The sequence below is a fragment of the Musa acuminata genome, chromosome BXJ3-10 (genome assembly GCF_036884655.1).
Source record: "Musa acuminata AAA Group cultivar baxijiao chromosome BXJ3-10, Cavendish_Baxijiao_AAA, whole genome shotgun sequence".
NCBI lineage: Eukaryota > Viridiplantae > Streptophyta > Magnoliopsida > Zingiberales > Musaceae > Musa > Musa acuminata.
In genome coordinates, this window is record NC_088358.1 from 19,075,923 (window position 1) to 19,092,948 (window position 17,026).

At 33.4% G+C, this 17,026-nt stretch overlaps 2 protein-coding genes across 2 annotated transcripts; one reads left to right on the top strand and one right to left on the bottom strand.

Annotated features, from left to right (window-relative positions):
• Positions 1-1,114: 1,114 nt before the first annotated feature.
• Positions 1,115-1,877, top strand: LOC135651068 (protein GL2-INTERACTING REPRESSOR 1-like). Its single transcript, XM_065170858.1, has 2 exons — positions 1,115-1,202; positions 1,287-1,877. Exon 2 carries the CDS (start codon positions 1,297-1,299, stop codon positions 1,651-1,653), a length of 357 nt encoding a protein of 118 aa, XP_065026930.1. The 5' UTR covers positions 1,115-1,202; positions 1,287-1,296; the 3' UTR covers positions 1,654-1,877.
• Positions 1,878-10,770: 8,893 nt separating this feature from the next.
• On the bottom strand, positions 10,771-11,617 carry LOC135651067 (NDR1/HIN1-like protein 1). Its single transcript, XM_065170857.1, has one exon. It carries the CDS (start codon positions 11,567-11,569, stop codon positions 10,934-10,936), a length of 636 nt encoding a protein of 211 aa, XP_065026929.1. The 5' UTR covers positions 11,570-11,617; the 3' UTR covers positions 10,771-10,933.
• Between the last annotated feature and the right edge of the window lie 5,409 nt (positions 11,618-17,026).

Here is a 17,026-nt window from a genome sequence, read left to right on the forward strand (position 1 = left end):
TCTTTATTCCAAAATATCTAATCAATTTATCTTTATTCCAAAATATCTAATCATAAATTTTTTAAATCGAATCACATTAACATAAAAAAGAAGTTACCATCTGACTGATTTTTCTATGCCACCAACTTTCCAGCTTTCAGTCAATGAATGCCTTGTTAATGTTCTCTTCTTTCCTGTTGCTGGGTGTTCAAAGCTCCCCCCATCTCATGAGGCCTGAGCAGAAATAAAGATGCTCACATGCATGGGCTTGTGCTGAAGACCAAACTAATCTCAAATAATCTACCAGTCTACTGCTACAGTAATGAGATTTCCCCAAGTCAGAGCCATTTATGTTGGTGGTTTTTATGAACCTTCAATGCTTCTGCATGCTAATAATACTGCTCCAGTGTGGCATCATGAAGGATGGTGGCAGAATTAAGAGCACCATCAAATTCTCCAGCTGTTGCTTAGCAGTGCAGTGAAACCAGCAAACGAAAACAATCACATAGTTTAACAGGCACACTGTTGTCGAGTTCTGAACCATTCTCTTTTTGATCCATTTAAGCAGCTGCAATTAGATTCATGTCAGATAAAAATGTTATGCACTTGTGGGTTTGTGATATAGATGAACATTAATGCAAGCTTATCATGTCATCATGCCTGATCGAAAGGGAGATTTGAGATCTGAATCAGAGAGGCCGTAACTTTCATTGATTGGAAATAAAGTCCATTCATTAAAAAGTAGCAACCATTTAAGACCCATTTACTAAGTTAAAGTAGCCATTTATTCCCATTTACTTGCTTAGATACGGACCACTGGGGTCATCCATACAATAAATCCCATCAAAAAGAGAAGCTAATAACTGCAGTTTTAGCATCCTCCAGCCTTTCACACTCCAAATCTTTTGTCAAGCTCTCTACGGACTAATAAGCATTGGAGTTCCCTTTGATGCAATGGAGAGAGACACGATGCTTTCAACAGATAGAGAGAGAAAGCGAGGGAAACAACAACAACAACAACAACAATAATAACATTAATGTAACATCTGTTGTTGTATTAAAGAAGACCATCAAACCTCGAATTCTCTTCTTATATAATGAGATGTGAGGTGCACTTTCCAGCCCCATGAACAAAGACCAACATGCTGCTAGTTGTGGTGGAGAACCCAGTGCTCCCCATATCCCACCACCCTTAAACCCCGTGTTCTCCTGCTAGCTTGGAGGTACATGACTCCGTTACCCTTCACCTCTGGTTGGCATGTAGTAGTGGTGGTATGTATATAACTGGGGTACTCTGTATTCTACAGGAGGGACGAGATGAGCCGCAACCATGGGAAGAACCCCAAGGTGGACCTGAAGCTGAACCTGTCGGCGAAGCAGGTGAGGGCGAGAGGGGGGCCGTCGACGAGGGCGGTGGTGGTATCGGAGGACGAGGATGACTCATCCTCGTCGCCGTCTGTATCGCCGCCGAGCTCGTGCGTGTCTTCCGAGGAGGAGCAGAAGCAGGCCGACAGCCCGGAGGCGACGTCGTCGATGGTGCTCGCCGGGTGCCCCCGCTGCCTCATGTACGTCATGCTCTCGGAGAAGGACCCCAAGTGCCCCAAGTGCAAGAGCACGGTGCTGGTGGACTTCCACCGCGGCAGCACTAGCTCCCGCAGGAGCAGGAGGAGCTGACGACGACGGCTGCATCCCCTGCTGCTGCTGCTGCTGCATGTCACTGCTTGCTCATATGCTTCTCGTGATATCTTCTCCACTCCTCCCCTCCTCATGGACTCTCTCTCTCTGTCTCTCTAGATTCCTGTTGGTGAAGATTATGTACATGGGTGAACCTGATTAACCCAAACTTAATCGAATCTAAGTTACATAGTGTTTGCAGACTGAGATTTGCCCAAACTTAATCGAATCTGAAGAACACAGTACTGGTCAGAAGAGCCATAACATGATGAGAAGGTCAAAAGGAGACTAATGGCCCTGACATGGACTTAATTCTTAAGGTTCTCTAATCAACATGAATATATATTGGCCAATTAATTATGTAATCAAGTTTGGGTGGTTGACAGCATTGAAAGAAATGGATCTATTGGATTGGAAATCCCATAATACCAAATAAATGCAGAGTAATTGAGACAGATGAGAATACGGGGAGTGGCAACAGCATTGACAGGAGGGTGACAAACAATATATACAAATACCTACTCTATCAATCACTCTCCTACATTAACATTTGCCGATTCAATGTTTGGCCTAATCACCATCGAATGGAAACAAATTAACTTAAATAATAAGCCAAATTTGAGATTCGACATCCGTCGGAAAATCACACGGAAGTATACTAACCAAAATATCTTTTAAATAAAATGAGTTTGAAAACTATTTCTTTAGCCGTAAGTAATTTCTTGTTTATTAGAAGGATCCTACCAAATACATATAAAAATTTATGAAGCCTAATAATTTTGTTTTTAGAAAAACTTTTTCATCGACTATGTTTCGCGAAGATTTATGTTGCTAGAATGATTCTTGAAGTGTGATAAAATTTGAAACACAGGTAGATCGGATTATTTCCATAATCCTCATTGATGATCAACCTTCCAACTAATATTGTAGGATTTTACATGTGTCGTAAAATAAAAATATTTTTAGAATGCAAGTCCAGATCTCTTTCGAATACATTATTGTTGGGTCTTCCTAGGGTTTATTCAACACCGCTTATTCAATATTTCACCGTAAAAAATTATGAAACCTAAACTTCAAAAAAAAAAACTTTTTCATCAACTATGCTTCATCGAGATTTATGATATTAGAATGATTCTTTAGTAGATGAAATAAAAATATTTCTAGGTTGGAAGTTCAATTTCCTTTTGAATATATTATTATTGGGTTATCCGAGGACTCATTCAATATTGCTTCTTCAATAGCTATTAGGTTCAATAACACCAATAGAAAATTTGATATTATTTTCATTTTGTAATCTTTTTTTAAGACTCCACTTTCCATATTTTCTTTTAATTTTTTTTTGCCTTAACTAATTAGAACACTTTTATACCTATTATGGCCGAGGGGATTTAGAGGATCGAACATGATTCTTCTACACCCAATGAAACTTGATGATTTGATAGTACAATGTGATGGCTCTTTTAACCCTACTACTTGTGATTATGCTGGTTTTGGCTTCATCCTCATATGCTCATATGGTCAGAACATCACAGTGGGATACACAATGCGACTAAAGCTCGATCACCCCCTTCAAACTAAAGACATGATCTTGGGTAGTCAACAAAAGCTTTACCAATATGAGGATACAATCGGACTCTCAGTAGCTTATTTCACTCATCATAAATTTTGGTTTTTATTCCTTAGTGAACATTTTGACTAACATTTCTGAAATTTCTAAATCTGTAAAGGTCATTTGTTGGTCCTCCTACATTCCTAGATATACAAACGAGGAATGTGCATAACTTTGTGTTCCAGGGAATATGATATCCCTATTCCTTTTTATACTACTCAATAACTTTTTGATCATCCCCATGGTTCTGTGAATGAATAAAATTCTCTTAATTAAAAAAATACAAAAAAATCGCCAATAGACCCATCAACACCGGTTAGTGTCTTCTCTCATCTTGAGCTCTTCAAGTGGCTCACAACTAATCTTTGAGAATAGAAATCAGAACCTCATTGACCTTAGAGAAGAATAATGTTGATCACTGAATATGATTCAATTCTTGTTTCTTGCTGACTTATCCGCTTAAGCTAAGTTAAAACAAAGAATATTGTATCGCATATCGGAGTTATAACGATCATTGGTTGGACTGATATGTATCGGTTTTAATATTTCAAAAATGAAGAATAATGACAATGATAACGATATCAGTTCTATGCTTTCTCACGAATAAGTGTTTTAAGTTTTTTTTTTTTCTTTTATATTAGGTTGGATCGGATTGTTCGAAACAGATGATCGATCGAACATGAAATGAACACTTTATATATCGATTCGGACTAGTATGTATAATCTATTTCATACTAAACTAGATTAAACAAAATTCTCAAAGTTAAAAGTATGATAATCAGATTTGAAAAGAACACGAGGTGAGAAATAGATGATTGAAGAAAAAAAAAAAAGGGATGAATTTGATTGAATATATAGATGTTAGATTTGCGAATAAGTACTCTACTCGTCATCATTTTCGTATTTGGTGCTTAACAAACTTGCTCAAGTACGTTTTACGGGTCTACATTAAACTTTGTATAAATATCCCTTTAAAACTTTTAATTTGACATATATGACCCTCAAAATAATTACATATCTTCCCCATATCTCACTTCCATTACCATTCATCTAATAGCTCAAACTAAATACTGCTAATCAAGATTAAAAATGTTAAATTATTAAGTATTAAATCTTAAATTTTGATGATAAAATCAATTGATAAAGTTATGATATAATCTGTATTTAAGTGACGCAGAACTAGCTTCAGAGATTGAGTCAAAATGGAACATGTCAGAAGATTGGATGTCGGGTTGGAGGACTAGCGGACGTGTCGGCAGAAGGCTTCGTGTCATGAGTTCGGGCATCGGGCCAGAAGGATCGAAAATTGTACTAAGGAGATAGGATGTTGTCGAGATTAATATGCCAATTGGACAATATGTCGAAGGAGAAGACGATACGCCGAAGGGTCGGACGAAACGCTGGATGAACCAATGGTATGTTGGATAACATGTGATTCATGCTTGTAATCAATTATGTCTTAATTGAAGTAGTCTAGGTCGTAATTAAGTTGGTTTCGGGTGTAACCATGCTAACTCAATTGGGGGCCCATTGGGCTTGAGTTGGGACTGTTTTGGGCTAAGTGGAAGGCCATTCGGTCACCCAAGATTAGGTGGAACACATATGAGCTAGAAAGTTGAGAGCACACTTTTCCAAGCTATCAAGCGATAGTATTACCCAGATATAGTCTCCAAACTATGTCAAGCGCATGGTACCATCTAGTATCACTGTGTTAGGTGATGGCATCACCAGACTAGGTAGTGGTATAGTCCAGTGTCAATGCTACACATGGTGGTACTGCCTAACGTAGGCGGTGGTATCACTAGGACTAAGGAAACCTAGAATGAGATCTTTTTTTGCTCCATTTTTGAAGTCATTTAGGGTCTATAAATACCATAGTTATTTTTACTTGGAATAACATGAAATTGAGTAGAAAATAAGAAAAATATACTTTAGAAAAATTTTTATAATTTCTCTAAAGTTAGTAAATCTCTTCCTCCTAGAGGTTCTCTCTTGAGCCTATAAAAAGGAAAAAGAGTTGTAAGGATAGTTGATCTTCGCCCATTAGAAAGAAGATCAATAGTGGAAGCTAATGGCCTCGAGTGAAGAGGAATCGAGAGTGGACATAAATCGAGATGACTGAACCACTTTAAATCCGGTATGCTCTTTCCCTTTGTTGCTTACTTTTGTTACTTACTTAGCTGCTCATTTCACTTTACATTTACTCTAAGTCAAACTTAAACACTTTCTAATATGGGCTTTATCAAAACAGTTTTTCTACATTGAACGAGTTTTTAAATTGATGTAATTTTTACAGATGTACTAATTTACTCCCTCTCTTAGTGTCTATTTCGATCCTAATAGTTGATATCAAAGTCAAGATTTTTCTCGTTTGATTTAACACTCAAGAGAAATGACTTTTACTAACAATTAAGAGGGTCTTTCTATCACTCGTCCTCTTATGTTCAATGGGACAGACTACACATATTGGAAAACTTGAATGTAGATTTTTTTGCTTTCTATAAACTTTGATTTATGGAATATTATTGAAAATAATTTTTAAAATTCTTCTGAAGGTAATGATTTGGAGAATTTTTTTTTCTTTAAATGCGAAAGTTATGAATGCTTTATTTTATGCTTTTTTAATCATATTTCGATTTATGAAACTGCATGACATTTGACACACTTAAAATTACACATAAAGGTACAAATAGAGTTAAATATCTAAAATAAATATTTTGATGTATATTTTTGAATTGTTTCGAATAAATCCAAGTGAAACTATTATTGACATGTATACCCATTTTACATATCGTCAATAGTTTAAAAGCTCTTGGCAAATATTTTTCGAATCTTGAACTTGTTAATAAAGTTTTACGGTATCTTTCTAAAAATTAAAATTTGAATTCCAAATAACGAAAAGATTTGACACTTAGAACAAAAGAAGACAACTTGAGCGAAAGCTTAAGTGATGATGACTTTAAACTCCTCACAAATAAATTTAAAAGGTTTATAAAATAAAATTTTAAAAATAAAAATGAACTTAAAAAAAGGTTATCGAAGAAAAAGAAAGTATTCAAGACGACAATCGAGTACATCAGAAGCAAATCAACAAAGACAAAGTGGTGAACTACACCTTAATGGCTTTCAATGATGAAGTAAATGACTCAATCAAAACTCCTTTACCTTACAATGAATTGCTTGATGTTTTTCATGATTTATTTGATGAATTTAAATTAGTTGATAAAAATTATAAATTATTTAAAAAAGATCATGCTTATTTTTCTAGTGCATGTTAACCTTTTGCACTTAACGTGAAGAATTAGTTTCATGCAAAATGAAAATTTTATTACTAAAATAAATATTAGAAAACTTTTAAATTGGTAACAAATTTTTAAACATGATTCTTGCTAATAAAAATCATATTTATAGAAAAAAGAAATTGATTTTGTGAGTAGTAACACTCTACAAAAGCTAACAATAAATATAATTTTTGTGATAGACATGATCATTTTGCATATATAAATGTCCATTCAAAAAGTATGATTCACACGAATTAGTTTAGATTCCTAAAGGAACCATAAATGATCTTATGCTAAAAATCAAGATAAATAGATTTAACCACGAGGAACTCAAAGTTAAATGGGTACCTAAAAGAAACCCATATTTCTTGTATACATATTTACTATCAAAAGCTAGTAGCAAAAATAAAATTTTGATAGTGGATGCTCAAGGCTTCTGACCGAAGATCCAATACAATTCACAAAGCTCACTAGCTGAAACAAAATGATTTTAATTAAAAATACTTTATATTTAATGAAATTATGCTTGATAATTTAATGATTTAATTATGTATGATGATTTGAAGTCTTGATAATTTTTGTGATGAATCTTGTTTTTTTATTTTAAACATGATGCATGGTTTTGATATAAAAAAAACTTGAGCATGCTTATATGAAATCAATCATATGAATTGAAACAACTAACAAGAGAAAAATATTTTTCTTGAAAATTTCTTAATCTTTATCTTATCGAGTTTTTCAATAAGAGAGTGATGAATTTATGTTATTTTACGAATCTCATGAACTGTAAAATAATTTTGATGATTTAAATTTGAATAACTTTTTTCCAAATCTTTCACTTCATACTTGAGATTTATTCTAAATAAATCAAGATATTTTATCTCCTATGTTTCTTTTTCACTATTTACAAAAGGAGAAGTATCTAAATGAATCATGATTTTTCTTTTGAATTCTAGGAATTAATACTTAAAATTTTTATGATCTTAATAACTAAAGATTTCTTATACATGAATCAAGATATTTTATTTTTCTATATTATTTTTTACTATTTACTAAAGAGAATATCCTTTTCGAAATTCATGACTTATGATTTCTCTTACTATTCGGTCTCCTAAGAATTTTTTTATTTTTTTTAAAAAGAAGATCAAAATGAATCATATCTTTTGATATTCATATGACCTTTGATATTATATTTTTTTTTGACGTGATATTCATTATGTACAATTCTTTTGTATTATGGTTATATACCTTATGTGATGCTTAGAGAATTGATGTAAAGGGAAATGAATACCATTATATTATTCTCCTCTTTTTCTTTTTGACAATGACAAAGGGGAGAAAGAAAACTTGCTAGCATTTCAAGAAATATAAAAATACTAGCTTGTACATCTTAACAAGAACCAAAAGTACATACACATCTAAAGAGAAGTGCTAGCTTGCACATTTCAATAAGATGTAAAAATATGCTAGCTTTGACATCTCAAAAGAAGCAAAATTATTAAACTTACATATCTCTAAAACTTACTAGCTTATATGCTCTAAAGTATTGTAAAACTTATATATTTCAAAAAACTTGATAGTTGCACTTTTCTTCTTTTGTTGATAACAAAGTGAGAGACGTTATGATGATGATCATGGTATAGTATGATAAAATTTTATATTTTAAAATTATTATGCATGATTTTATGATTTATATAATAATATAACTAATTGGTTCTTTCAATATTCATGATGCATGCAATGATGTAACACTCATGATACTCATGAATTCAGAGGTTCTATCAATATGACATATTGATAGGGGGAGTTTAGTCAAACTCAATTATCAATTGGTTATTATCATCAAAAGTTGGGGGGGGGGGGGGGGGTGGTGTAACATCCTGTTAGTCCCACATCGGAAGTGGGCAATGTGTATGATTAGCTTATAAGGACCTGATGAGTGTACTATGTTAACTCCCGTTTAAGCATTTTGGTCCGTGGTTGTAGGACCAAAATGAAGTTATTGGCCAGTTGGCTCATCAGACTTGAGTCGTAATTAGGAGCCCATTAGGCCTAACTTAGGACTATTTTGAGCCAAATGAAAAGCTCATTTGATCACCAAAGGTCAAATGGCGGTGGTATTGCCATGACTCGAGAAACCCAAAATGAACATTTTTTGGCTCCATTTTTGAAGCCACTTGGGGTCTATAAATACCCCAGTTATTTTTGCTTGGAATAGTAAGAAATTAAGCAGAAAAAAGAGAAAATATACTTATCTTCCTCATAGAGTTAGAAGGTTTCTAAGGGAGGAGTGAGGTCTAAAAAAGAGAGCGGTAAAGGTTCTCTCTTGAGCCTATGAAAAAGAAAAATGAGTTATAAGAGTAGTTGATCTTCGCTTGTTGGAAAGAAGATCAATAGTGGAAGCCGATGGTCTTTAGTAAAAAGGAATGGGGAGTGGAGAAGATCAATAGTGGAAGCCGATGGTCTTTAGTAAAAAGGAATCGGGAGTGGATGTAGGTCGAGACGACTGAACCGCTATAAATTCAATGTGCTCTTTCCATTTGCTGCTTATTTAATTACTTACTTTACTTTATATTTATTCTAAGTCAAGCTTAAACACTTTTATGCAAGTACTAATTTACACCCCTTCCTCTTACAATAGATTTTGGTCCTACCGTTAAGTATCTAAAATGATATCTTTAATTTTTATCAATTATTTGATCTGTCATGTTTCTTAATATTTTAATTTAATTTGAGTTACCATTTTTCATGTGAAAAGATTATTTTATCCCTCTCTTCATTATACCCATTATTACCTTTGCTCTACATCACCATTGTCTTCATGGACCCTACCTTTGTGCGCCTCGTCCTCACTGTTCTTGCTTGTGGCACAAGAAATTGTTAGCTCTCACCACCTTAATTCCACTCTCCTTTGCCCCATCGTGTCCATCTCTATCTTTACAAACCCTTGTTCGCACCCATACACACCTCTCTCTTACTATTCTTGTTTGTGGAATAGGTGGCATGGAGGTGCATGTAGAGGGGGCTAAGGGAGCGAAGGCATGGGCGAGTCCTGTAAGGCAAAGGGGAAGGGAGTGATGAGGGCCAATAGTTGCCTATGCCATGAGCGAGGACAATGAGAGTGAGACATGCAGGGTAGGTTCAACTAAGGACAATGGGGTTCACGGATGTAGGGTTAGGATGCAGGGGTAGGTCCAATGACAACGAGTGTGATGAGAATGATGATACTAAGCAGAGGCGATGGCTATTAGGCGTAATATCATCATTTAAAAATAATATTTTACGAGAATTTTGGTTCACGGATGTAGGGGTAGGCCCAGTGACAACGAGTGTGACGAGAGTGATGATACTAGGTGGAGGTGATGGTTATTAAACGTAATATCATCATTTAAAAAATAATACTTTACGAGAATTTTTGAAAATTGGGGTGCTAATTATGAATTTTTTAAAAATAATTTTTTTAACAAGAATTCATCATATATATATATATATATATATATATATATATATATATATATATATATATATATATATATATATATATATATATATATATATATATATAGAATAAGTGATGAAGATGTGAAACAAAAGCCAACATGTTATTGTCGACAATTAAGATTTTTACTCGGTAAATTTCTAACATCTTTAAATTTTTATCAGATGAGATGTTCAAGTCTCCCATATTCTTTTGTAGAGATGAGTCTGATGCATTGATTCCGGCTTTCGCATTAGGCTGAGCTTCTCGTATGCGTGAATTGGCCCCATCCACTTGGAGCCCAAACGACGTATCACTTCCCTCCACGAATATAATAATATCATACATCTTTAATTGCCACCGTTGACTGCACTGCACACGAATCTCATCGATCGAAGCGACTCGGATCCATCACCACACCATTCCATTGACCTAAACATTCCACCCACACAAGAAGAGGAAGAAGAAGCTTCTAAGCAACTAACTGCACATGTCTGTGTTCGTCTAATACCTGTGAATGGAGTGGCACCTACCGCCTTTCCCCAACAAAGAAATCTCCACGCAATGCTGTCCCCCCACACAGTCTCTTCCAAGTATCAAACGAGCTGGCGTTTCATTTCTTGTGAGCCACTTTCTTTGTAGCTTCCCAACCTTATCCTATATCTAATCATGCAGAGACTCATATGAAATCATTATTGGAATAATTACGGTTTATTTCTGAGTAATAATAATAATAATAATAATAATAATAATAATAATAATATGTGCCATCTATTATTGTACTTGGATCACGACAAAGCATACAGAGACCGTCGCCAACGGCGTCAAAATGGAGATTAGATTGAAGGCGAAAAGGAAGGGGGTTGCATGTGGCCGTCTCCGTCAACGCTCATGGCCACGTAGGGCACGGCCTCAGACGTCAACGCTGCAGGCGGTCATGTGCTGGAAGCGGAGGTAGGGCGTGGATGGGTCGCCGCCGTGGGACCTGCCGCTGTCGACGGTAAGGAAGACGGGGCAGTTGACCTGGAGGTGGTAATGTCCGGAGATCCAGGTGCCGACCTTCCACCTGAGGCTGCCGATGACGCGGATGTAGAGGAGGATGTAGCCGGCGTTCTGGTCCTGGGAGAGGGCGTCGGCGAGGTAGGGGCCGAGAGGGACGGCGGCGCCGTAGAGGTAGGGAGACCAGACGGTGACGTCGTTGTGGCCCTGGTAGCCGGGTGGGAGGGCGGTGGTGGCGGTGACCTGCTGGGCCTTGTAGAGGGCGAAGGCGTCGACGCGGTCGTAGTAGACGCCGATGCGGTCGTTGGGATTGCGGGAGGCGAGGGTGACCTGGAGGACGGCGGTCAGGGTGCCATCGCCGGAGGAGAGGTTGAACTGGGCGACGGAGGCGTCCTGGAGGTAGAACTTGGGCTTCGTGGGGCGGAGGACAAGCCAGACGATGAGCACGACGAGGAGGACGAGGATGATCAGCAGCAGGAAGGCCGCGAACAGGCGGCGATACACCTTGTGCCGTTTCTGCTCCTCGTGGTTGCCGCAGTCCGTCGTCATGATCGACCCGAGAGAGAGAGAGAGAGAGAGAGAGAGAGAGAGAGAGAGAGAGAGAGAGAGGTAGTGTTGGTTATAAAGTGATTGCGACCACTTGTGATGCTTCTTTAAAGTAATCAAATAGACCTTACGATTTTTAACTCATAATGATCAGCAAAACTCATCTTATATGGTTTGATCGTTTAATTCTTAATAATATATGACATTTTCGTTGATTTTTAACTTCTTTTCCTTATATATATATATATATATATATATATATATATATATATATATATATATATCTCTCTCTCTCTCTCTCTCTCTCTCTCTCTCTCTCTCTCTCTCTCTCTCTCTCTCTCTCTCTCTTAAACTCATGCAAATGGAATTTTGCCCAATCACACGGTAGAACATTTTTTTTCTGTTCAAATCTGAATCAAATTGATCATTAGTAACATCAATCAATAGAGATTGTGCACTAAAATGATTCAAAGATTTAAAGTACTAAATTATGGGTCAAACTCATCTTATGTTATGCGATTCTTGGAATACCTAGCAACATAATATTATTATTTAATTCATCTTTAATTTTATCTCATACGTATGAATATTTTTCATACTTTAATATGATTGTTTGATGAGAAAAAAATAAAAATATGACATAAATTAAAGTAAAATAACAATCCTACTTTAAAATCTCTATCATTGACATGAACAAAAGTGATCCAAATTCTATAGTTATTGAAGCCACTAATCTCCCCCCCACCCCACCCCCCCCCCCCAATAAATGATCTCCTCACTCAACACTCAACACTCTAATCCATATCATCTTTACAAATTCCATTCTAAATCGATTGCTTTTCTTTCTTGTTTTTGCCTAAGCTTTGTCGATAACACATACTATCAAACATAATTCTACTGCACACCGAGCTTTATGTTAATTGGAGGGAAAAGAAGCAAGAGAATGAAGAGAAAGAGGAACCAAAGTTTGATTAGTGGTCTCAATCAATATGACAAGTCTTAATCGATCGATTGGTGGGAACGTTCAACATCAATTTGGACTCGTAGTTGTGTATCTTTTTGCATCCATATTAAATGATGAGTTTATTTTTCTATGATATCATCAAAAAGAAAATTGATGAGAGTTTCGCACATTGGGATACTCTTTTGGTAATAATTGCACGAACGACAAAATGATGTATTCTTTTTCCATATCTTTTTGAAGAGCCAATAAGAAGCCATTTCTAATTAATTATATGCATGTGCAAATCATGGAACAACAAAGTTTGAGAGAGAGGAAGAGGGTGGGTTGAGCTTCCACATTTCATTAGGCAAAGATCAAAAAGACAACCCCACACAAATATATATATATATATATATATAGAGAGAGAGAGAGAAGAAGACATGACTTTGCCACACCAAACATGATATCATAATGTTCACCACAGAAGCAAGTAGTGGAACATGATTCATTCACATTATCTCACTGTGGATGGCTAATTAAGATATTTGGAACCACTTACATGGGCTAATGATAGATTAGGGGATTGGTATGACTTGATCCCTTCGTAAGCATGATGCTTAATTTATCGGATGTGAATTTATCTTAAATATAATTTAAGTTTTTCAACTATTCAGAATCGAAACTAACATAATTTTGAGGACATTTAATTTTCATTCCCATACTATTAAATCTATACTATTATTAATCATTCAACACATCACTTGATAACTCTATAAAATCCAAACTTAATTTAAAAATCATTAACAACCACTTATAAACTTATAAATTCAATGGACACAATAATCATAAATCAATAATTTATCATAAGTTTATATCAATATAAAAACTTCATATTTGAAAATCTTACTTTTAAAACATGAAAGCTCATTTAATATTTACAATAACACATCTCAACTTATACTTTTGGATAACATTACAAGCAATATGTTCTTTACAATAATATCTTACTAAACCATCAAAAACATTCTGCAAACTTCTGACATTCTATTGCCCACCCAAAATTCACATGAGTGTAAGTGACAAGTTAACAAGAAAAATTTATATAGCAATAATATTTGCTACAAAGCTGATATAGAGAGACATACATTCAAGAGTCATACTTAGCATTTCATATAATTTATACTTAATAAAGAGTAAAGAGTAATATATAAGCAAATCGAGATAAAAAAATATGAGCTCAAGAGTCATTTTTATAGTTTCATTTAATTTCATTAATATCAAAGGAGCATATAGCAACATATGATTAGATTAAAGTCAAAATATAAAGCATGATCTCAAGTGTCACATTCGATGATACGAGTATAGCAACATATGATGATATGAGTATAGCAAGATCAAAATACAAAGCATGATATCAAAAGTAGAGTCATAATTATAATTTTATTTGATTCTATTGATATCAAAAGAATATATAGTAACATAACCAATGAGCTCAAGAAACATATAAAAAAAAGCATATTACATATGAGAGAACCAATATTATAATACAAGCCATGAGCTCAAGAGTAGAATCATATTTGATATTTCATTCAATTCATTAATAACAAGAGAGTAAAAAGTATCTTATATGCAAGTCAAAGATTCAAAGGCATGAGCTATATATTTGATATTTCATTTAATTCATTAAAAATAAAGGAAAAAAAGTGACATATTACTAAATCAATATAAATAAGACAATAAACTATCAAAGAAATATATAGCAATACAAAAGCATATCTTTTGCAATCATATCAAACGAACTTATATGGTGTAGTAGAATCATGAGATAATATAATTTATATTTCTATTTGTCGGGCTTCACAATATAATATAATTCCTTTTTCATTTCTGGCAAAGAGTTTATAATATCCCACAAACATTGAAGTATAAAAAAATATTTTAATAAAAAAAGTAGAATAATATCAAAAGCATATATAAAACATCAAAAATATATATGTGCATGCAAAAGCAATATTAAAGTTAACTTAAGAATATGCATAATTTATTTAACTATATTCAAGAACAATGAGTAAAACGATATAAGAGTTTAATAAGCAATAATCTTAGAGGATTTTAGCTAAAGTTAAGTTCCAAAAATAGAAATAAGATTTAGTAAATTTGAGAATCAATTTGTTCAAACAAAATATATAAGGTAAGTTACACAAGATGTTCAGATAAGCAATTATGCTCTAATTTATTTAAATAAGATATTGTTAGGAAGATTAATGAGTCTACTCTCAAATAAAATAAGTTTTGTATAGATTACAATTATTTACAAAAAAAAGTACAAGTAATTTAATATAGATAAGTTAAAATATATCCTCTCTATATAGCAAAATTCAAGAGTTTAAAGGAAATAATCATTTGGATAGTCCATATTTCAAATCATTCAAATAAATATTAAAAGAAAGATATAAGAGTTTAATTTACTTGATTTAGAGTCTTGTACAAAACATTATAATTAAAACAAGATAGATAAGTTAGATCATTTTATCTCTATTTAATATAATTTAAGGGATCAATTGAAATAAATATTTGGATATATTTTAAATTATTCATATAAGATATTGGCAGAAAGATATGAGAGTATAGTTTTTAAGAAAATAGAGTTTGCTTAATTTCAAATTGTACACCAAAATTTATAGTTTAAAAAAGATAAATAGGTCAAAATTCTTAAAATTTTAGCATTAGTAAGTTTACAACTCAATGGATGTTGATGCTATAGCTAAAGCTTTACAAATTATTCATTTCTAAGAAGAAATCAAAGATACAAAAATATATAAGATGGGATAGAACACTTGCCTTAAAAGCTAATTACAAAATGTTGAATTAGTCCAAATTTCTCTAACAAAGAAAGAAGACTTTAATTCTTTTTAGTTTCTCCCTTTTCTTTCATTAAAGGTTGGCAAGCTTCTAGCTTGATAATTTTTTTTACTTTTATTATAATTAGATAACATAAAAAGTTATAATGTGACAACCATGCAACAGATATTTGTGTCAACAATTTATCCAGCATAGGTGGCACACACATTTGGTTAGCCAACACATGTCACTTTTTACTTTTTACTTTTTTTTCTATTCATGTTTTTCTCTTTCACTAACTTAACATAAAAAATTTTACAAATCATATCTAAATTCTAGGATTCACACATTAATCCTTCAATATAAAATTATTTAATATAATAAATTATAAATAAAATTTCACATTAAAATAATAAAGAATTATCATGTAAAAAATAATTTAAAAATTAAAAAAATATTACATATGCTTCTAATAAAATCCCTCAAATACTCATGTTAATCAAATAAATCTCTAAGTGGATAATAGAGAGGAGAGAGAACTTGTGTCGTGGTTAAAAGAAAGCTTATGTATAGTTCGAAGTTACAATTTACTTCTGATTATGAAAATATTATCTAAATCAATTCTGTCATGAGAATTTTTTTTATCATAATTTGTGATGATTTGACATGTCATTTTATCATTTTTATCGTATCAATCAATGGGGCAAAGAATAAAAACAAATCCCTTATATTTATATTATTATAATTTTTTTCTTCAGCAATAATCACCTTTCCCTCTTCATTCTACCCAACGAATGGATATTAATGTATGTTAATGTTTGGAATGGGTCAAGCTTTAGCTTGAGTCTGATGTAATTAGATTAGATTAACAGTAGGGTAAAGTGGATCATAAAGGATAACCATATTCTTTTTACAAATGAAACAGGCATTGTGGTACATTGCACCTTCCAACCCTAATTGAAATATTTAAGTTAGTTAATGCATTCTTATTACATAAATGATAGGTCTCATATTTGAGCATCAATTTTTTAATATCTACATTATTATATTCCTATTGTCATCAGCGAAGATTGGATCGATAATGGTCAATGTAAGAGGAAAAAAGGTTCGTATGTTTTATGGTCCAATTATTTTGACCTATAAGAAATTAATTTTTTTTTACTAAGTATAATAAATTATAATTTCGGTGACTCTATTTTTCTGTCATTCTTTGCTTTATTTTATCTCTCTAAAAATAATCTTCTCCCTAGTCATAAAAAAAGTTTAATTTAATATTCTAATAATTTTAAATGTCTTTATGTCCATTGCTTTCTTCAAGTTTTATGAATCATATGCAAGTTTTTTCTTTATCCCAACGAATTATATATTTTTTCATTTGAAGCCTATGCACTGTGGCCTTCGAACATTTAATAACTTGAAGGGATTGGGTATTGCAAACACAAGTGTAATAATGACCCCATCTCATCGTAGGTTTTTGCAATCATTGAAGGTCTCTAGGAATTGACTTTTTGTTTTAATTCACACCGCGTTGACTTTTTTTTTTGGTTGCAATCATTTTACCTGATTTTAATTAATATATTTATTTTGAAAAATATAAAATCTTGCCATGAGATTAGATGATTGGGTCATTGGTCAAACCAGTGGGTCATTGTTATGATAACCTACCATATGTTGTT